At 47.9% G+C, this 22862-nt stretch overlaps 1 protein-coding gene across 9 annotated transcripts in view; it reads left to right on the top strand.

Annotated features, from left to right (window-relative positions):
• Positions 1-11616: 11616 nt before the first annotated feature.
• The window catches only part of PARS2 (prolyl-tRNA synthetase 2, mitochondrial), a 33045-nt gene continuing 21799 nt past the window's right edge, over positions 11617-22862 (top strand). For 5 of the 9 annotated variants that reach the window (XR_012497231.2, XR_016018633.1, XR_002138255.3 and 2 more), the window contains exon 1: positions 11617-11765. Coding sequence is in view for 2 of the 9 variants with exons in the window: in XM_088791157.1 (XP_088647283.1) it covers positions 15588-15714; positions 15926-17373 (1575 nt within the window). In the remaining 7 variants the exon portion in view is untranslated. Of the gene's footprint in view, positions 11766-15142; positions 15715-15925; positions 19480-22862 lie in introns of those variants that run through there. The other 4 variants (XR_002138254.3, XR_002138252.3, XM_019742861.3 and 1 more) reach the window with 3 other exon arrangements.

Here is a 22862-nt window from a genome sequence, read left to right as displayed (position 1 = left end):
AAACCTTAAGCATCACCTCTTCCAGCCTCTCCATCTAAAGCAGGACTCCTCTTGACCATGAGCGTCCTGAACGACCTGCATACCTCTGACAGACAGGCAGCACACGGCCTCTGCAGGGAATCAATTCATTTTCAACCAGTCTGTCTTCTGAGTGTGTCCTTCTTTTGCGTTAAAATCCTCTTTTCTGTGGTTTCTATCTCCTTGATTCAAGTTCAGCTTCTGGGATCACACAGAACAGACCCTAATGATCATGGTGACCTTGAACAAGTCACTTTCTTCTGGCCCCATTCTCGCTTTCTGTTGTGGCACCTATTCGGTGTTTGAGTTGTTCAGAAGGTGGCTGGTTACTCCACCAAAAGCCAGGCTGAGCTCTGACCTGGCCTCCAGCTGCTGGCACCCACCCAGGAACCTGCACAGAGGGGCTGCTTGCAGCTGAAAGCCGAACAGAACAGGGCTTCTCCCATCCCTAATCAGACCCCAAGGGAGCACCCTGTGTGGATGATGGTGGCTGGATGCCAAATGAAGTGAAATATCTCCTTTTCTCAGACTGTTAACTTTCTTCTTGTTTAAGGAAAGGGAGGATAATGACATTTAGCACTTCACAATCAGCGGTAAAATGAGCAGATAGAAACAGATCCCCAGCAGGCAGGCATGCTTCCAGTGAGAAACCCTCCCCAGCTCCATGGGGCTGAAGTCACTGTCAAGGCTTGTTGAGGGGCACAGCCAGCTCCTTCCTTCTCCCCCAGCTCCTCCCCACGGGCAGCCATTCCAGGCTGCACCTCACATGGGCTCTACCCAGCCCTCACTTCCTGCTTCCTGCCTCTTCTCACCCTATTCCACCTGCCCGGAGCATCTTTCCTACCACCCAGGTCTGTTTGGAATATGACCGCTGTAATTTTGATGAGAGGAGGAGGGGGATGTTCTTGGCAAGCAGTAGTGAGCAAACAATGGTGGAGCTGTGCAAAGCTTCAGCTGGCCTCTAGGTGGCCACAAAAGAATAATTTCAGCAGGGAAGTCAAAGAAAATCACCACGGTCATCATCACCACTATCACAACTATTTGCTGAGAACTTGCCATGGGCCATTAACTGTGGCACGTGTTTCATCCACCTGGCCCTATTTAATCCTCACAAGACCATGAGCTATAATCAGCATTGTCTCCATTTTACAGATGAAGAAACTGAGGCTTGAAGAGGTTCAGTAACTTTCCTAAGGTCCCTCCCCACTGCCTTGAATAGCAGGCAGGCTAAAGAATACTAATGAATGGCTTTTTAACTATTTGGGGTTTAGATGATTACTTTCTCTTCTATCACATATGTTGGTCTATAAACTGAACACTTAAAAATATCGGGGCTGGGGGGTCGGGGCCAGCCTGGTGGCTCAGGTGGAGCCCCGTGCTCACCGAGATCGCCGGTTCGATTCTGACATGGGCCAGTGAGCTGCGCCCTCTATAGCTAAGATTGTGAACAACACCTCTCCCTGGAGTTGGGCCGCCATGAGCGGCTGGAGCTGGGCGTGAGCTGCCATGGGCTGCTGTGAGCTGGCAACCAACTGCCTCAGCCGAGGGGAGCGCAAGGCTCATAATACCAGCCAGGGCCAGGGAGCTGTGTTGTGTCCTACACAACTAGACTGAGAAACAACAGCTTGAACCAGAGTGGGGTAGGAAGGCGAAAGAAGAGGGGAAAAAATCAAATTGGGGGCAGCCTGATGTCTCAGTTGGTTAGAGCGCGAGCTCTGAACAACAGAGTTGGCAGTTCGATTACCACATGAGCAAGTGAGCTGCACCCTCCACAACTAAGATTAAAGACAATGAGCTGCCCCTGAGCTTCTGGAGGGGCAGCTGGATGGCTCAGTTGGTTACAGCGTGAGCTCTCAGCAACAAGGTTGCCTGTGACTGGACTTGGAGTTGAGCTGCGCCCTCCACAATTAGATTGAAGGACAATGACATGGAGCTGATGGGCCCTGGAGAAACACACTGTTCCCCAATAACAATTAGAAAAAAAAATCTGAATGTATTTTCCATGTTTATGTTTCCAAACCTGGCAATAGCTCTTGTTCAATTTTGGCATGTAAATTCTTTCATTAAACTGAGGCTGTGAATTTTATTTGTCATTCACAGAATAAAAGAAACAAACAAAAGAACCTCTGTATTTATGGTGGAGATCTATTGTTTCCTCTGCCCAGAGCTCCTCCCTGCTAGGAATAACACATTTCTTCTTCCTGGGCTAGGAATTACTCCCTCCCCATTCTGCGAGGCAGTGGAAGGGCTGCCAGTCATAATACCCTGCCCTCTGACCATAAGTTGGACCAATCAGAGTCCTTTTCAGAGGGTTTTCTAACTGGGTGCAGGGATAGAAAATGCTCTGTCTGCTGGAACTGTTATTAGCGGCTATCCCAGTTGGGATTAGGCTTAGCCTTGGGCACCAAAGACCTAAAAACAGTATCACTTCAGTGCGTGCCCATGCCCCCTGTCCCTTCACCTACCAGGTACCTGCTGAAGTCATCCTGCAAGCACCTGCCACTCTCCACCTCACTGGCAGCACTGGGTAGTTGATACCCCGGGGAGCAGCCTTCAACTGCTGGAGAAAGGAAGTTAGAGAACACCCAAGCCTCATGGAAGGGGGTGGAGATAGGATAATTCTGAGGCACGTTCCGTATTCCTCCAGAGGTCCCATTGGCATTGAGGCCCATTGCCCATAGTAATAACCCGCTCAATCATGCTCACACCCTGTACTCATGCCCACCCTTCCCTCACTCATTTCCCACTCCCCTAACAGTGGTTTCTGAGATCACCTCCCAAATAAACTGCTTCTCTTAGACTCTGATTCAGGGGCTGCTGCTGGGGGAGCCCAACGTTAGACACCCTTGAAGTCCTAATGTATCCAAAGAGGAGGACTCCACTATCTCAGTACTCCCTTGGTACTTTCTTTGTATCTCTAATACAACACATCATGGTTTATTTGTTGTATTTGTTAAGTATGAAGAAAGAGTGAAGATAGGGGATACATAAAACTGAGTCACTTAACTAGCCTGGGAACTTAAACCTTTCGGACTTTCCAATCCTGCGTCAATGCCTGGGTGTACATCTGGACAGGTACCAGACCTCCAGATAACCTTCTGATTACTCCCTGATAGGCTTGCATATCCAGACCACCTGACATCCATTATCCAGACCCCTGACATCTGACTGATAACAATTCTGGACCAATCCTAGAGCTAAGAATGCAGGACAGATAATTCTCAAGAATGTACTTTTTATTTAAGAACTTTTAACCTTTCTTCTTCAGAACACTTAAGGGATTTTTACCTAGCTGTGTTCTTAGTTTGCACACTATAAGACCCTTGAATAAATCTTTATGATTTATTTCTAACAAAGCCTTCAGTCTCTTTTTGAGTTCATTCAACAACTATAAAATAGGAAGGAATATGCATTTATTGAGTACCAGCTGTGCACCAGGCACTGTACTAGGCGTCATATGCTCATTCATTAATTTATTCATGAATTAACTCATTCAACAAATATTTATTGAGCATTTACAATGTACTAGGCAAAGATCTAGGCCAGGGGTTGGCAAACTATGGCCTACAGGCCAAATTTGGCCCATCGCCTGTTTTTGTAAATAAAGTTTCATTGGAACACACTCATGCTCATTTGTTCACATGCTTGTATGGCTGCTTTCAGGCTATAACAACAGAGTTGAGTAGTTGTGACAGAGACATATGTCCTGTAAAGCATAGGATATTCACTGCCTGGCCCTTTATAGAAAAAGTTTGGTGCCCCTTGTTCTGCGCACTGGGAAAACCGCAGTGAACAAAGCAAACAAAACCCTCCCCTTTTGGATGGAGTTTGCATCCTACTAGAGTTAGGGGAGAGGTAACACAAATAAACCAAAAGCTAGGTAAGATATTTAGTATGCTAAGTGGTGATAAATGCTATGGAGAAAAAATAAAGCAGAGAGGATCAGGAGTGCTGGGGGTGGGGAGGGTTGGACTGGGGATTGCTATGAAAAATAGGGTGTCAGGAAATCCTAACTACAAAGGTGACATTTGAGCCATGTGGATGTGGCGGGAAAGAGCTGCTGGGTAGAGGAACGGCAGATGCCAAGGGCCATCCTGGAGTATTAACAAAGTTAATCCTATATTGAGCACTAAGTACCAGGCACCCTTCAAGTGCTTTACATACATAATCCCATTTAATTACTTAAAGTCATCATCTCATTACACACTTAATCTCACAAAAGAATGGTCTGAATATATTTCTATTACTAATATGTATACAGAACTTTCAGTTTACAAAGTTATTCTGTGATGTTGTTTGCTTGCTCTTCACAGCATTTCAAGGTTAGTGACCTCACTGTAGTAGAGTCAAAGACCAGAAAGGTCAAGTCCCTTGCCCCAGGTCACACAGCCAGTAAGTGCTGGAGGTGGAAAGCAAACACAGGTCTGTCTGGATCCAAATGCTGTATTCCTCTCTCTACGCCACCAGCCTCAAAGGCATGAACTCTACCTCTTCCACTCACACCTCACTCAAATCCTGTACCAAAGAGAAAAGGCAAAGGCGTGTTAAAAGGAACTCAGTTTCCATCATCCTTACAGATGAGAGTGACCAGATAAACTGCTGGAGTAACACTCAGAACTCACAGACCTTTGATTATTCTCTCTGTCCTGGGGCACCTATGCTGTGCCACAGACTTCTTCTGGCTGTGCTAGTGTTCTGCAGGGCTAACCCAAAGCCAGTACTCAAAGGAAGTTGCTGGTTGATGGATTAACTATCGCTGAGGTTTTGTTTGGTTGCATTTTTAGCAGGGCATTCTTGAGAATTGAGGGAATTATTTAGAAAGACATTAATTCAGCAAATAAGTTTTGATATTTACTAGGTGCAATTGAGATTTACTATGTGCAAAACCTTTTTACGTAGTAAACAGACTTATGATGGCAGGGCTAGAGATGAACAGGACAGGGCCCCTCCCCTCTGGGAGCTCGCAGTCTGTAAGGGTGAAGAGAAACTGTGTGTGTCCTGCATCACCTACTCTGTGCCAGGCACTGTGCTGAGCCCTTTACATTAAACCAACTCCTTGCATCTTCATCACAACTCTATGGGGGAGAAGTCACTACTATTTTAAGGATGAGGCCTCTGAGCCTCAGGGAGGCTGAGTATCTCACGCACAAATACATAGTAAGTGGGTGACAAAGCAAGGATTGGCACTCAGGTCTGTTTGCCTCATTGAGTGTACACTTCCAGATGTCACACACCTCAAAGAGTGAATGGGCCAGATGAGAGACGCAGATGAAATTCTGAGGAGAGTGCAGTCTGTGCTAGTGGGGACGTCAAGGAAGGCTTACCAAAGAGGGTGCCACTGAGCTGGGCTATAAAGATCAGATTTCCAGACAGAGAGGACCCAGCCAAACGGAAAGAGTCTGTTTGTGTGATGGCTCCCACAACTCCACAACCTTGGTTATGGGTCACCACATATTTGATACAAATAAGTTGCCATTAGAAGCTGTGAGAGCAGAGATTGGGCTGTGCATCAAACAGATTTGGAGATGAATCTTGTCTCCCCCTTTTACTAGTTGTGTTGACCATGGACAAGCTAACCAATCTTTCCAAGCCTCGGTTGCCTCATCCGCAAAATGGACATAGGAGTGATATTTATACCTCATGGGATTGTTGTAGGACTTAATCAGACATGGGTGTAAAATGTTTAATATTGTTCCTGGCACATAGCAAGGGCTCTATACATGTGAACAATGATTATATAACGATTAGTGGTCACACTCTTCAATTCTGAGGAATCTTGATTAAAAAAAGAGGCCTACCTTCCCAGCCCCCTTGTGATCGCTAATCATTTTAGGCTTAGGCACTGAACCAATAAACAAGTGGTACTCTCTGGGCCCAAGGAGAAGAGGCCCATGAAGATGGAAGTGGACTGGCCTACCACACAGGGGCAGAGTGGGGGAGTCCTTTGAAACCAGAGGAAGCAGCAAAATGATGCTTCTCTCCTTATGGTGTGTGAGGGGAGTCATGCAGTCCCCAAATCAGAATGGGCTAAGGGATGGACCATATGTTTTCAGTTACATTTCTCATCGAACCCTCAGAACACCCGTATGTGGTGGTATTATGATTTCTGTCTTACTGATGAAGATACAAGGAAGTAACAGGCCCAAGGTTACATATCAAGGAAGTGGCTGGGCAGGATCCAATTCAAGGCTTTCTTCCCATTTCCAGCCCAGTCTATCTAGACCACTCTGGGCTAATGGGGTGGGGGTGGGCTCAGGAGTCCACGAGATGAACTGTCCTGATGGCTTTCTGGAGTCTGTTCCCTTCTCTTCTACCCACTGCCACAGTCTGGCCATTGTAGGAGTCTCTCTTCTGGCCTCTCTCCCCATCGTCTTCCTCCCATCTCAATTCACACCTCACTCAGGCAAAGAAACACAGTTGACCATGTCCTTCCCTGGTGTAAAACCCTTCCATTGCCCACAGGCCTGCTTCTCACTCTGGCCAGTGTCCTTAACAGAGGAGGTGGCCATCTTCCTGGAGTGACAGTTATATTTGTTTGCAAATTTTAACAAATACATGCTGCACAGTGGAATGCAAAACATCCAGGGATTTCTCTCAGAAAAGGAGTTGTTTTAGGCTAAGCCTCAAAACAAATGTGTGTATGTTGTGGGGGGAGGGGAGTATCATTCTTCAGAGAAAAAGTTTCACCGGCCTCAAAGATTAAGAGAAACTTGCAGCCTGGTCCCGCAGGCCCTGCCACACTGGCACCCACTGCCTTTCCTGTGGTGCTTCCATGATGCAGGGGAGTGTTTGTGCTCCAGAAATATCTTTAAGTCTTCTTCCTTACAGCTAGTTGTGACTTACCGCCCCCCACCCCCATCCCTGACTAGAATGTCTTTCTATCTCCCCTTTTCAGCCTGGGAAGCTCCTAGTTATCCTTAAACGTCCAATCCCATGTCCTTTCCTTCAAGAAGCCTTCCTTGATCCCACCACCCCCATCCTTGCAATGCTGCTCCCTTGGCATTTTGCTTTTCCCTCTTCATAGCTTCTTACCTCAGGCTGCTGAGACTACCACTTTGAGATGGAGTCTCTCCGGGAGATTATGAGCAACTTGAGGTCAGGGAAATCACCATTAAATCTGCCTTCACTTGGTCATCCAACTCACACTCAGAGCCCCTCCCGGTGCCAGGCAATGGCTCTGGATGCAGGAACTACTCAGTGTGTCCTTGGAGGAGGTCTGACCTGAGGGAGAGACAAACCATCCATTCATTTATTGATTGATATATTAAAAGAACAAACGAAAAGCAAAACCTTTTGCTAATCCCCATCTGGGCCAGGCTCTGTGCTCAAGGTATAGAAAAGAGCAAAACCTGTGCCTGCCCCAGGGGCTCCCCATCTGGCCAGAGGTCAATGGAAACCACTAAAGGCGTGGTGCTGAAGAGCATCAAGGCAGGTATGGGGTCCTTTTGTTTGGAATGACAATGAATGAATAAATAATTTGCCTCTGTGGGATTTTTTGTTTTCTTTTAGGGAAGTTGTGAGGTTTTCACCATGAATGAGCTCTGTAAAACAACACACCCAATAAATGATTGATCAATTGATTGATTGACATGTCACACAGGAAGTTGCTATAGGCCATAGGGCTAGATTCTGGGTCTCCACCACCCTGGACTTTCTCAGTGGGGAGAAAATCTACTCTGACCCTGGCTGGCTTGAGCAGGCTCTGCAGCTCCAGGCTATGGAGCCTCCTGCAAACTCCAAGTAAAATGCAGCAGTTCTCAGCCTGCCTCCCAAGGGGGTCGTGAGCATTAATTAGTTACCATTGGTAAAGTGTTCTGAAGATGTGGGGTGTATAAACACAGCAAGTCATTAGGACTCTCCACACCACTATGCACTACAGCCTGGGAACTGCTAATTGAGAAATAATTAACACCTCAGGGTGCAGAGGACGGATGTTGGCTTTTCCAGGATTGGAAGGGAGGTAATAATGTGCACAGGGAGCAGAGAGAACTATAAGGCTGCTTTGGATCCCGAAATATACCGAAGATTATACACCTCCTCTCTCAAAGGAAGACGCATGGGGAATATTGTCTCAGGAAAACCTTTGGGACTGCACACCTTGGGGAAAGCCCCCACCCCAGTGGGGCTGAGCCACATTCTTAGAGCAAAAGCACTCAGGTCCGGCCCAGCTCTGCGCAGCCAACTAGGTGGTTGGGCAGATAGCAATTGTGTGGTCCATCCCAGCTGTGTTTCCCCAGCTGTAAGACCAGGACGATAACGTGCATCTACCATCTCCTCTATCCGTGCACCGACGTGCATCTACCATCTCCCCCATCCGTGCACCGGGTTTTCTAGTGCCTTTCTTCAGGGCCAGCAGATCCACCCAGGCTGCACATCAGGGTTTTCTGGGCGACTATAAAGTACTGATGCCCAGGCTGACCCAGATCAATAACCAGCATTTCGGGGCTAGGGCTGGGGGGCATATGGAATTCCAGTGTCGTCAAAGTGGAGAACCACTGCTTTGGCCTGTGAGTCAAGCACTGTGTTAAGAGTGGTGGGAAATGAAGATATAAACCCTCCCAGTCCCCATGTTTCCCTCATATCCGCTCATCATTTCTGATTCCACGCCTGTGAGTGTTGTGTCCCACTGCCTGGACGTTCTCCACTCCATTGCCATTCTTGTCCTGGTAAACCCCACTCATCCTTCAGGCTCAGCTCCAAGCTCACCGCCTCAGTGAAGCCCTCCTTCTCGACCCTCCCACCAGCGGTTACTCAGCCCCCATTACACCACTGATCACACCGTGTTGTTCCTGGTGGATCCTGGGCAGGCTGAGAGATTCTTGGGGTCACTGTCAGAATCACCAATGCATTGCGTTGGGTCCGGTACATTTTAAGCTCTCAATAAACTCCAGCTGTTATTACTCGAATAGAGTTATATGATATGCAGCTCCTACCTCAGCACACTTGCACTTGTTGTTCCCAATGTCTGGAACGTTCTTCCCTCAGATATCTGCAAGGCTCTGTCATCAGTTTAGGTCTTTGCTAAAATGGCACCTTCTCAATGAGGCTTTCTTGATCATCCTATTTTATTTTATTTTTTTAACGTTTTTTTATTAGTTTCAGGTGCACAAAACAATGTAATAGTTAGACATTTATCATTTATATCCCTCACACAGTGACAAACCCTCTCCTCTCATCTACTACCCCTCTGACATTGCACACAGCCATTACATTCCCACTGTCTCTATTCCTAATGCTGTACTCCGCTTCTTGTAACCATATATATATATATTTACAAGAATTACATATATAATTGTACAATTATATATATATAATTGTAATTGTACAATTATATATATATATATATATATATATATATATATATATATATATATATATATAATTGTAGATGACATTCATTATTGTTCAGCTTCAGCTTCAGGTGTACAGTGCAGTGATCAGGCATCTACATCATCCCTGAGGTGGTCTCCCTAATGAGACAAGTGTCCATTGGATAACCTACAAAATCTTTATGACATTATTGATTACATTCCCCAAACTGACTTTCGTATCCCCGTGGCAGTCTTGTGGCTACCGACTGTGCTTTCTAATAACCTCACCTTCCCCCTTATCCCCACCCCCCTCCCATCTAGCAATCCGTATTTTTTCCTCTATGTCTCTGAGACTGTTTCTGATTAGTTCATTAATTTATTCTTTTCGTTAGATTCCGCACATAAGTGAGATCATATGGTATTTGTCTTTCTCTGTCTGACTTATTTCACTTAACATAATGTTCTCTAGGTCCATCCATATTGTTGCAAATGGTAAGATTTCCTTTTTCTTTATGGCTGGGTAATACTCCATTATATAAATGTACCACAGTTTCTTAATCCAGTCGTCTACCGATGGGTATTTCAGTTGTTTCCATGTCTTGGCTATTGTGTATAGCGCTGCAATAAACATAGAGGTGCATAAATTTTTTTGAATTAGAGTTTTGGATTTCTCTGGATAGATACCTAGGAGTGGAATTGCTGGATCATAAGGTAGTTCCATTTTCAGATTTTTGAGATACCTCCATACTGTTTTCCATACTGGCTGCACCAATCTGCAATCCCACCAACAGTGCATGAGGGTTCCCTTTTCTCCACATCCGCGCCAGCACTTGTTGTTTGTTGATTTATTGATGATAGCCATTTTGACTGGGGTGAGGTGATATCTCATTGTGGTTTTTATTTGCATTTCTCTAATGATTAGTGAGGTTGAGCATTTCTTCATATGTCTGTTTGCCATCTGCATGTCATTTTTAGAAAATTGTCTCTTCATGTTCTCTGCCCATTTTTCAATTGGATTTTTTTTTTTTTGGAGTTGAGTTTTTTTTTATAAATTTGAGATATTAACCCCTTATCGGATATATCATTGGCAAATATCTTCTCCCATTCAGTAGGATCCCTTTTTGTTTTATTGATGGTTTCCTTTGCTGTGAAAACCCTTTTTAGTTTGATGTAGTCCCACATGTTTATTTTTTCTCTTACTCCCCTCGCGCGAGGGGATATATCAGTAAAAATCTTACATCCTGTTTCATTTTATTTTATTTTTAAAGATTTTATTGGGGAAGGGGAACAGGACTTTATTGGGGAACAGTGTGTACTTCCAGGCCTTTTTTCGAAGTCAAGTTGTTGCCCTTTCAATCTTAGTTGTGGAGGGCGCAGCTCAGCTCCAGATCCAGTTGCTGTTGCTAGTTGCAGGAGGCGGAGCCCACCATCCCTTGCAGGACTGGAGGAATCAAACTGGCAACCTTGTGGTTGAGAGCCCACTGGCCCATGTGGGAATCGAACTGGCAGCCTTCGGAGTTAGGAGCAAGGAGCTCTAACCGCCTGAGCCAGCCTGGCCCTTGATCATCCTATTTTGAATTGCAACCACTTGACCTCCAATCTGTTCCCTTCCCCAACTAATTTTTCTCTATAGTATTTAACAGCATCTGACTGGTGGATCCTGTCTTTATATAAAATTTTGATAATTTGTTCACCATGGATTTTTGCATTCCTTTTTTTAATTAATTGCATTAAAATACCACTTCTCTTATTACTGAGTTCTTTAGCCTCCCCTTAAGCTTCACTGTATTGGTTTATTGATTAGAATATGAGCTACATTAAATCCAGAGAATTTTGTCTGTTTTGTTCACTATTCCCAGTTCCTACAACAGTGGCTGGTACGTGGTAGCATCTCAAAAAATATTTTGTGAGTGAAAGTTTTATTTAGTGGCATAAAGCCTGTCTTGGGTTTTGTAATAAAAGTGACTTTTTCCAATTGTTTAAAATTTTTAAATTTATTTAAATTGAAAGCCTGTAAAATAATAGGGTAGATTGGAAACTGTATTGCCCACTGTTGTCATGGTTACACTTGGCCAGCTGTTCTATCGCGATAGTGGGGCGAGCCCAGACAGTAGGAGTGAACACTAGACTCAGAACCCAGAAAATCGGCTTTGATCATAGAGTTACACCTCCCTAAATCCTAGAGGGCACTTCCGGAACGTTGATTTACTCATTGCGGCCCAGGCCAATCTGTGATCTTGGAGAGAGCTGGGTTCTCTCTCCCTGGCTAAGCTTCCGGAACATTTCTTACTGGTGTCTACAGTGGGGTGGGCGTGTCCCCGTGAGCGCGGCTTTGTGATTGGCTAGAAGGACAGGGGGCGGAGCTTTAACGGACACCCCCTGGCGCAGGAGCGTTAACCCGGCGTGGCGGTCGCCGGGGTTGCGGAACACTAATTGGTGAGTGTGGGTGACAGCGAGGGTTTAGGGACGGGCAGGGGGCGGTGGAGCGAAGAGTAGGCTCTGGGCGCGGAGACCCTGGATCCTGGTGTTCGCTTTCCCATGTGCATCCCGTCCTTGGGTTGGGGCGGTGTTACAGTCACTTAAACTTTTGGAGAACGCTCTTCTAATCTGTTTCCTCTGCGGAAAACTTGAGGGCAGGACTTCCTCCCTTCTCTACTTCAGGTTGTTGTAGCACAGGTTTTCCTAGAAGTGCCAGCCCTGGATATAGACCCTCAGGGATCACCTGGTGGCTGAGTCAATGTTCCCATTTTACTTATGGGAAAACTGAGGTCGGAAAAGTCATTTGACCAGGTCACCCAGCCAGTGAAGGCCGAGCCAGTTCATAGAACTAGGTCTAGGGTTCCATTGCTGTGCTTTGAAGCATGGTCCGTGATGGAGACTTCGTGGGACTTGGAGGCAGGGACTTAGCCTGCAGTTGTAGCCCTATGCTCTGCCATGTCACACGACACAATGATTTCACATCTCTGAGCCTCCCTCTTTCGTGAATTGGGCATAATAATAGCAAACACTATATACCGAGCCCTGTTACAAGCACTTTATGCACAGCTTTCCTGCTTGGATTGCATGGCCATTGTGAGTCAGAGAACCTTAAAAAAAAAAAAAAAGGCCCGTGTTGGAAAGACAGAGTAGATGCTTTATAAAAATTTACTGAATGACTCAGAAGCTCTTTTCCAGAGTCTGAGGTGCAGGACTCATTAGTTACTATATTGCTTTCAACTTATTGTGTGTGGAAAATTTGAGATAATATAATCATTCTCCTGTTGGGGTAAGCTGAGGGGTCTGAGCACCGGTACACATTTGGGGCTAGGGACAGAGGGGTTAAGACTCTTATTTAAATTATCCAGATAATTTCCCATTGCACCCCTTCACTTTGCTCTTCATTTACTAATATGTTTAATCAACAAACAAGAACAGCCCAAATATTAGGCATTGTCTTAGGCCCTGAAATCTAAAAATGCAGAAAACCTCAGGAACTCATAGTTTAGTGGGGGAATAGGGCATGAAACATTGTTCACTCCCAATGCCTGGCACACAGCAGTTTCTCAAAAACATGTTTGAAAATTATTCCAGTACAGTATTCTAGAAAGAGGTGTTTGCAGTGGGAACACAGAAAAGGAAGTGACTATCTCTGTTTGGAAGTGTTGGAAAAGGCTTCTTGCAATACATGAACCTTGATTGATGAATTGGAGTTGCTGGGGGCAAGTTTGCCTGTTCCTGGAATGATGAGCAGTTTGGGGTATGTTGGGAGAGGTAGGATAAGAAGCTGAAAGAAGGGTGTTGGGGTAAAAATGTAAAGAGGCTTTGGTACCATTCCCAGAAAATTATGGGGAGCCATTAGTGGATTATAAACAGGGGAGTGATCAGATCGAAATACCTGTTATATGGAGACTGAATGGCCGGGTTCAGAATCATTCCGCTTACTCATTGATAGACATTTATTGAGTGTCCGCTGTGTCCAGGCACCCTTCTGGATGCTGCAGATACAACTTGGAATGAAATACACATGGTTACTGCCTGCAGGGAGTTGACAGTCTAACTCAGAATGGGTGAACAGTTAGGCTTCTGCGGTGGTGCTCCCAGGATGGTCCCGGGGTCAGCAGCATCAGCGTCACCGGGGAACTTGTAAGAAATACAGGTTTTCTGCCTGTACCGACCTACTGAATCAGAGTGTCTCAGGGTGAGGCTCCACAATCAGTGTTTTAACAAGCACACCAGGTAATTCTGATGCTCGCTTACGTTTCAGAACCGCTGGTCGCCTGTAATGTGGCAAGTGGTATTGAGGGGCTAACCCAAGGTTGAGGCCATAAGGGACAGAAATAAGGGGGTGGACCTGAGAGTAATCATGGAGAAAGACTCATTGGCTTTAGGAGGAGCCAAAGGTGAAGGCATTTCTGGCTTGGGCCACTGGCCTGAGGTGGGACCTCCAGTAGTGGAGGCAGGTATGACCCACATGTGCCTTGCCTCCAGGGCCCGCGCTTCTCTGTGCAGTCACACAAGGATGCTGTAGCAGTGCCTCCCAACCTTTTTTAGGTCATAGGCCACACAGGAAATGATAATATTTGTACAGTGCACAGGGAGAATGGAAGAAGCTGCCTGAGTTGGGAGAGGACCAGCTGGAGGACTTGAGGCTGAAAGCTGGAGGTGACCACCTAGGGATTCGAGCTTTCCAGAGCTGAGAGAAATCAGTAACCCATTCTCAGCGTACTGCAGGAGAGCTTTGCTCTATGGAATATACTGAAAATCAGAGGTGCTCACTAAATTTGACAATATAAATTAAGAACCTTGAAAGTTTATACCCTTTGACTCAGTAATTCCATTCCTGAAAATCATCTCCCAAATATCTCCTTCTGTTCTTTGTAGATTATGTATAAAGAAGAAAACCAACTACTCTCTGGTAGTAGGAGAATCGTTCTCAATATAGTCAATCAGTGAAATGTTGTACTGCCATTAGAAATGTGTGAATATTTGGTAAAATAGAGATACCTATGTGCTCATTCATCAGACAGTGTCTAGTAAGCCCCTACTGTGTGCTGAGTGGAGAGCAAATTAGACGTGGTCCTTGCACACACAGAGCAGAGTGCCTGGGGGAAGATGGACGGCCCAGTGAGCAGTCATTCCAAAGAGTGATTGCTGTGTGATTGGAGACACGTGGACTGCTGCAGGAGCAGCTGGTCTCTGGGAGGTGGGACAGGGAAGGCGTCCTGGAGGACAGGACGGTAACCCTGAGCCTGGAGCCTGCGTAGATGTTGGCCTGCAAAGATGACTGTGTTGAAAAGTGAGCATGGCGCAGCTGGAACACGGAGAGGGCAATGGTTAGACGAGGCCAGAGGGGACCGGCAGCCAGCTCACGTGGGGCCTTGGGCACTGTGAAGATCAGAAGCTGAGACTTAATTCTAAGGGTAGCAGGAAGCTGTTGGAGAACTTTAAGCAAGACAATCTGTTATCGTTTGTGTTTTGGAAGTGCCCCTCTGGCTGCAGCATGGAGATTGGATTGGACGAGGGAGGGGATGGAAGCTGGCAGCCCAGTGAGGAGGCTGTTGGCAGTAGTCGAGTGAGATGCTGGTGGCCTGGACCTGGGTGCAGGCTGTAGAGGGGGAGAGAAGGGACAGATTGAACAGCAAGTAAAGGAGTAGAAATGACAGGGCCAAGAGGGTTGGTGTATGTGGGGCATGGGGGAGGGAGAAGGTAAACCCAGGTTTCTGGTTTGGGCAAAGTGTGGCTTGCAGTGCCCTTCAGAGGGATAGGCTGCACTGGAGGGGGGTGGGTTTGGGGGGAAGGTGCTGACTTTGAAATGCAGTGTGTTCTCCAAGAGGTCTGAAGCTCGAGAGACACGTACAGAGTGGAGATGTTGACATGGAACCATTAGCATGTGGCCTGACCAGGGTGTGCACGTGTGTGTGTGTGTGTGTGTGTGCGTGCATGTGAGAGAGAGAGAGAAAAAGAGAGAGAGAAGCACACAACATTTGACATTTAAGTGGGGTGGGCAAAGGACAGGGCTGGCAAAAGAAATGAGGGATCGTCAGCTGCAGTTGTCTCTGGGCCGAGGGATTGTAGTTGCTTTCCTTTCCTTTTTGTTTGTTTTTTCCCAGTTTTCTATAATAATAATATCAAACATCAATTGAGCTCATAGGATACGCCAGCTATTGTTCTGATAACTTTTTATAACTCTTCTAAATTCCTACAGTAAACCTACAGGGTAGATCCTATTGTATTACCATTTAAGAGAAGAAGAAACTGAGCACAGAGGGGTTAAGTCACATGTCCCAAGCTACACAGGGCGCCATCAGCGGGACGCTCAGCTGGGATCCAGGCTGCCTGGTTCCAGAGTGCAGGGTGCAGTCGCCACCCATTCACCTCTCTCCGCAGAATGCTGTTATATTTTTTTGTAAGTGGGAAAATACTGATTATTTTTTAACATGGCAGTAAGAAGTAATAGCAGTAGTACTTGGATCTGCTAGAAAATTAGAAATGAAAGGATTTGCATCTGCAGAATCGGTGGTTGTCTTAGAAGTTTGTTGGAGACCCGACTGAGCTGGCTACTTCACGGTGTCAGAAGACAGCTAACACTTATCTGTGCTCGACTCATTTTTCTCCAGGCACAAGTGCTTCTCTGTGCCAGGGTGTCATGGAAGGGCTGCTGACGAGATTCAGAGCACTGGCCACCTGCAGCCACCAGCTCTCCGGGTATGTGTCCTGCAGGTTTCACCACTGTGCCCCAGGGAGAGGGAAGCGCTTGGTGCTGTCCCGAGTGTTCCAGCCCCAGAACCTTCGGGAAGACCAGGTGCTCTCCCTGGAGGACAGATCTGGCGACCTGACCTGTAAGAGCCAGCGGCTGATGCTGCAGGTGGGCCTGATCCACCCAGCCAGCTCTGGCTGTTACCACCTCCTGCCGTACACCGTCCGTGCCCTGGAGAAGCTGGTGCGGGTCATAGACCAGGAGATGCAGGCCATTGGGGGGCAGAAGGTCAACATGCCCAGTCTCAGCCCGGCAGAGCTCTGGCGAGCCACCAACCGGTGGGACTTGATGGGCAAGGAGCTGCTAAGACTTAGAGACAGACACGGCAAGGAATACTGCTTAGGACCAACTCACGAGGAAGCCATCACAGCCCTGGTTGCCTCCCAGAAGACACTGTCCTACAAGCAGCTTCCGTTCCTGCTGTACCAGGTGACAAGGAAGTTTCGGGATGAGCCCAGGCCCCGCTTTGGTCTTCTCCGTGGCCGAGAGTTTTACATGAAGGACATGTACACCTTTGACTCCTCCCCAGAGGCCGCCCGGCAGACCTACAGCCTGGTGTGTGACGCCTATGACAGCCTGTTTGACCGGCTGGGGCTGCGCTGCGTCAAGGTCCAGGCAGACGTGGGTAGCATCGGGGGCACGATGTCTCATGAGTTCCAGCTACCAGTGGATGTTGGAGAGGACCGGTTTGTAGTCTGTCACAGCTGCAGCTTCTCAGCCAACCTGGAGACACTAGACTTGTCACAAAAGAACTGCCCTGCTTGCCAGGGACCACTGACCGAAACCAAAGGCATTGAGGTGGGGCACACGTTTTACCTGGGCACCAAGTACTCCTCCATTTTCAATGCCCAGTTTATCAACGTCCACGGCAAACCGTCCCTGGCTGAAATGGGGTGCTATGGCTTGGGGGTGACGCGGATCTTGGCTGCTGCCATCGAGGTGCTCTCCACAGAAGACTGCATTCGCTGGCCCGGCCTTCTGGCCCCTTACCAAGTCTGCCTCATCCCCCCAAAGAAGGGCAGTAGGGAGGAGGTGGCCGTAGAGCTCACAGGGCACCTGTACGACCACATCACAGAGGCGGTGCCACAGCTGCGAGGGGAGATCCTGCTGGACGACAGGACCCACCTGACCATTGGGAACAGACTGAAGGACGCCAACAAGTTTGGCTACCCCTTTGTCATCATCGCTGGCAAGAGGGCCCTGGAGGACCCTGCCCACTTTGAGGTTTGGTGCCAGAACACTGGGGAGGTGGTCTTCCTCACCACAGAAGGAGTCATGGAATTACTGAGCCAAGTACAGGTTGTCTAGATGCCCCCAGCCCACCCCTGCCCCATCTCTCAGCCTTGGAGTTCATTCTAACGCTGCCGTTTCCTTTACTCCTTTCTGGGCCTAGTCTGCAGAAACAGGGAAGCTCATGGAAGGTGAGAACATGGTAGGGAAACCGATTTTTACCCAGTAGTTTGTTCAAACTATTTGTATTTAAAGTCGTTAACTTGGCCCCTTTCTCTGGACCCGCCATCCTGCCATATACCATTCCTCTTATATTCCGGTGTGGAAGCTTTTGGTAGGAGGCAGAGAGGCAAGAAAGAGCAGAGTTCTCGTCTTGGCCCTCGGGAGAGTCACTTCCCTTCTCTCAGCTGAGTTTCCCACGTGTAGCATGGGAGGGCTGATGGCAGGGCCCTTCCAGCTCCGACAGCCTGACCACAAGCCACTTGCTGCCTACGGCCTGGGAGCAGGCTCACCAGCCTCCTCCACTGGGACATGTCGTCTCCCCTGCCGGGGCCTGTTTCCCCACCTGTGACATGAGAAGATGGAACTAGATCTGTAGATTTCTTAACAGACGTCTGTCACGGGCTGGTTCCATGAGCGGTTCCTGACAAACCTGGTTCCTCTGATCCGCCTTAGTCTAAGCTACACAGAAAGTTGACATAATCAGCTAATGGCCCCCAATCCACCCCCCGAGACCTGGCTCTATTTCGGTGGCTTTGCACTGAGATTGTGTTGGATCAGTTGAATAAAGTCAAACTATTGGGACGAGCTTTGCATGTTCATTTGAAACAACGGTGACACCTGCCATCTAAATAGTGTAGTGGCTTCCAGTCTTGAGACTTTCTTTTCCACCATTTCTACACTCCACTCGGGGAAAAAAAGGGTGGCTGGGAAAGTGTTCTAAACATTTCCCTCCACAAATATCAGGTATAACAGACTTTAAGGGCCACGGTGACCTTGTCCTGTGCAGAGTTGGATCCTAGAGTCACAACAGGGCTGAATATCGAGGTCTCTGCCTGAATTATGTGGAAAACTAGGAGCAGACTTGAGCCCCCACTGCAGTGTCACCTGCTTCCACTGCTCCTGCTCACCAGATTAGGGTCCCGACATAGCCAAATCTAACAAGAATTTATCGAGGGCAAGCTGAACGCCACCCCCTCTGGAAAACATGCCTGACAGCTCCTGGAAGTGGTTTTCCCTCTGGCTCCCCAGCGCTCTCCTGTTCAGCCCTGATGGCTTTGTCCTTGTTTGGTGGGCCAGCCTCGGTGGTCAGCTCACTGTGGCCCGGGTCCTAGGCTGGTTCCTAGTGCACTGCAGTTCTGTCTTGGCCAGTTGTTCCACCTGCCACACAGCTGCCCAGCAGCTTGTTACTGCCACTGCTGTTACTGCCAGAGTAACCCCACCACCAAGCACACACCATCAAGTTTCCTAATGAATGCATGTGCCAACCCCTAATGACCCCCAGGCCTACCACTGGAGCTTGGGGCCCAGCACGCAAGCCCGGGAACGTGGATTCTGAGAGCAGCCCGGGAACGTGGATTCTGAGGGCAGCCCGGGAACGTGGATTCTGAGAGCAGCCCGGGAACGTGGATTCTGAGGGCAGCCTAGAAAGGTTGGACTGTGAGGCAGGTGAGCTTGCCCTCGGCTGCACGTTGGAATCACCTGGTTCCCACTAAGAGGTTCTGTGATGGTCTGGAGTGTGGCCAGGTGTCGGGGATTGTAAAGGTCTCTGGATAGTTCTGTGTAAAGTGATTGAGAGCTCCTGCTATGCAGGTAGTTGCCTTCTCTGAGCCCACTTTGTAGTTCAGCATTTCTTTGTGTAATTTCGGTTGTACATTATCAGACTGCTGTGAACTCTCTGCTTTTAATAACTTGGTTGTGTAGGAGTGTGAGTAACATCAAGGTGATGTTAATTGTGTTTTTTGACCTTGCTGGAATGGTGTGAGCTGAGTTTGTACCCAAGAACACTATGGTGATCTCTGAATATTATAAGGGCTTATTCAAGCATTTAAGATATGATGTGCATAGAAAATGGCCTGAGAAATGGGCCAAATTTCATCCTCCATCATGACAACACTCTGTGTCATACATGGCTTCTGGTATACAGCAGTTTCTGTCAAATAAAAATGTTACGATGTGTCCTCATCCACCTTATTCACTGGATCTGGCACCGTGTGACTTCTGGCTCTTCCCCAAAGTCAAAACAACCATGAAAGGAAAACATTTTGAATCAATTCAGGACATCGAGGCAGCAACAGTGCAACTAGACACTCACCAAAGAGGACTTCCAGAACTGCTTCAGAACGTGGCAAGCACAAAGGCATAAGTGTGTTTGAAATGAGGGGGAATATTTTGAGGGGAATTGATGGCAATGTGTCTTTTACTGTAATACATTTTAAACATTCACCATACTTTTTTATCACACCTCGTGTATATAAACTTTGTGATATGGCAGGACTTCTTAATTTGTATAGTTAAAACAACCATAGGCTTTATGTTAGAGATCTGTTGATGCCTTTGGAGATTTTTAAATAGATAACAAACCATAAATAGTAATAAATAAAATAATGGCTTACATCACAGTGACCCAGGCTAGAGACTCAAGTCCACTGCCTGGGCCACTTGATAGCCATGTGACCTTGTGCAAGTCTGACCTTCCTCATAGTCCCTGTCCCTCATGGGTAAAATGGGGACAGCAGTGCCTGGCTCAGAGCAGGTGCTTGGTGAGTGGCAGCTGCCTTTATATTAGGCCAGTTCACCCTTTTTTTTTTTTTAATTTACTTTTTAAAAACATTTTATTGGGGAATATTGGGGGACAATGTGTTTTTCCAGGGCCCATCAGCTCCAAGTCGTCCTTCAATCTAGTCATGGAAGGCGCAGGTCAGCTCCAAGTCCAGTCACCGTTTTCAATCTTTAGTTGCAGGGGGCGCAGCCCACCGTCCCACATAGGGATCAAACCAGCAACCCTGTTGTTCAGAGCTCACACTCTAACTAGTTGAGCCATCCGGCTGCCCCTCCGGAAGCTCAGTGGCAGCTCGTTGTCTTCAATCTAGTTGTGGAGGACGCAGCTCAGCTCCAAGTCCAGGTGCTGTTTTCAATCTTTAGTTGCAGGGGGCGCAGCCCACCGTCCCATGTGGGAATCAAACCGGCAACCCTGTTGTTCAGAGCTCACGCTCTAACCAACAGAGCCATCCGGCCACCCCGAGGCCAGTTAGCCCTTTGCAGTAAGTGGGTGGATGGTACATGTGGGCCAGCATAAGGGGGTGGCACCTTTAGGCTCCCCACATTCAGACACCACCTTGGTGCAGGCATGTTATCCCCTCCTGTTAAACCAGCTGCTCTCAAGCCTGCTAATAAGCTTCCATGGTGAACGCTTAATGGCCCTTGGCTAATTAAAACTGTAGGGCCAGGACAGGAGGAGCCATTTACCAGTTCATGGTAACTGAGGATGCCCCATTTACAAGGGTAGAACTCACTGCTCAAGCTCACCCAGAAAGCTCGTGGGCTGACAGGAGCCCCATAGGTACGTGTTGGGTGCTGTGGAGATTCGGCTGTGGGCTCTGGCAGGGGTTTCTGCAGACTGGATTCTTCTACCCATGCTGGGGACATTGCATGACACAGAATGGCAAGGCTTGACCATAAACTTGGAGTGAGCAGGCAAGGGCTGCTGGATGTATTGCCAACTCCTTGAAGGCAGGGGCCCAGTCTTGTTAATATCTCTTGAAGGGTTTAAGGGAGTCCTGAAATCAAGTTCTGGCTCTACTTTTCACTAACTAGCTGACTTTGGGCAAGTTACCTACCCCCTCTGTGCCACACATATCAGTAAAATAAAACTACTTGCCTCCTTGAGGTGTTGGGAGGATTGAGCCAGTCCACATAGCATCTGGAACGCTGTCTGGCATATCCTAAGTGCTCCATGAGTGGCAGCTGTCACTACTGAGGCAGCCCAGTATACGCACTACCCCTGGAATGCGCCTTCTCAAGGCTCCTTGCCTTTGCTTGAAGGCCCTCCCACTTACTCCACTGCAATTCCTTCTTCAACTTCATGGCCCACATCTATCCTGTATGGTGGCTTCCACCCCTGTTCTATTCAGAATTCATCACTCCTTCCTCCGTGTCATCAGTCAGTAATTATTTATTGTGCACCTACTATGTGTTAAGTAGGTGCTATGCTAGGTCCTAGCAGTACAAAAGTGAATAGTTCAGGGTCCCTGACTCAATTTACAGAGCAGTGGGAGGAATCATCCGGTAAACAGACAAGTACAATGCAGTGTGGTGAAGTGTATTGATAGTGCAGGGACCATGGGACATGTGGTATAAGGGGCCAGGAGGGCTTCCTGGAGGAGGCAACTAGGCCTGATTGAAGACTAGGTGTTCAATAAAGGGAGAAACACCTGGGCATGGAGCAAGGTGACCAATGGGAGTAAGAATGTACCAGGCAGAGGGAACAGACTATGCAAAGGCCCAAAGGAAGAGCATGGCAGGATTGAAGAATAAAAAAATGTGTCGGACTGAACACTCAGTATGAGGCAAGCTCTGTTATGTGGGCTTCACATAATTCATTTAATCCTCACAGCATCTGCATGAGGTAGGTGATATTGTCATGCTCATGTTGATGAGGAAACAGGCACAGTGCCTAAGGCCATACAGCTAGAGTTGTGGGGCTGGATTTGGAAAGCAGGCAGCCTGGCTCCAGAGCCCATACTCTGAGCCACTGCACCCTCCTGCCCCGTAGCTGAAACATGTCCAGGATGGCTGGGCTAAGAAGGCAGGAGAGGGAGGAAGCTGCAGAGGTGGTGAGAGGCCAGACCCTGCAGGGCCTTGGATGCCACACTAAGTATTGATGAGGGAATGGGGAACCACCAGGGACTCAATAGGGGCATGGACAGCCTTGCTTGTGTATTTCTCTTCATTGGAGCAGTTTCCAGCCCAGGGTTAGATTTATGACATCCACTCACCAGCATGACCTGGAAGGCAGAGGCTGTGTGATGCACTTCAAGGCAGAGGGTCCTTGATCCCCTTGGTTGGTGCTGGTTAAATGTTTGTAAAGCAAACAGAATGAAAGGAACACAAGAGGAGGCAGGTGGGCTCTGGAGTGCGATGCTTGGACTCAGACCCTGGCTCTGACCACTCACCAGTGGTGAGCCTGCACGTCCCCATCTCCTTGTTTATAATAGTGGGATCCTAGACCTGAAAGGGGGGTGTTAGAATGAAATCAGAGAATTGCAGTACACGGTTGGCAGTGCCAGAATGGTGTTGATCGCCATCATAATCTCAGTTCCCTGCCTGCCCTTGTGCACTATCAGCAAGCAGGGTTTCAGGGGTCGCTTAAGGGACCACCCCATCCAATTCTCCAGCTGCCGCCCCAAGTCGAGGTAACCAGACAGAAGTCAGGTGATCTACCTCCATCCCTGACTCCAGCCCTGGGAAGGGCCACACGCCGGTCCTGTAGGGAGGGAGTCCCCAGGTGGTGGGAGGGGCTCTGCCTTGAGTCAGGGATGCCGAGGATGCTGGTGCCTTGCCCTTGC

The sequence above is a fragment of the Rhinolophus sinicus genome, chromosome 14 (genome assembly GCF_057876585.1).
Source record: "Rhinolophus sinicus isolate RSI-liver-muscle chromosome 14, RSI-T2T, whole genome shotgun sequence".
Lineage (NCBI taxonomy): Eukaryota > Metazoa > Chordata > Mammalia > Chiroptera > Rhinolophidae > Rhinolophus > Rhinolophus sinicus.
The sequence above is the reverse complement of the archived record's forward strand: the minus strand, read 5'-3'. Positions and strand labels throughout refer to the sequence as shown.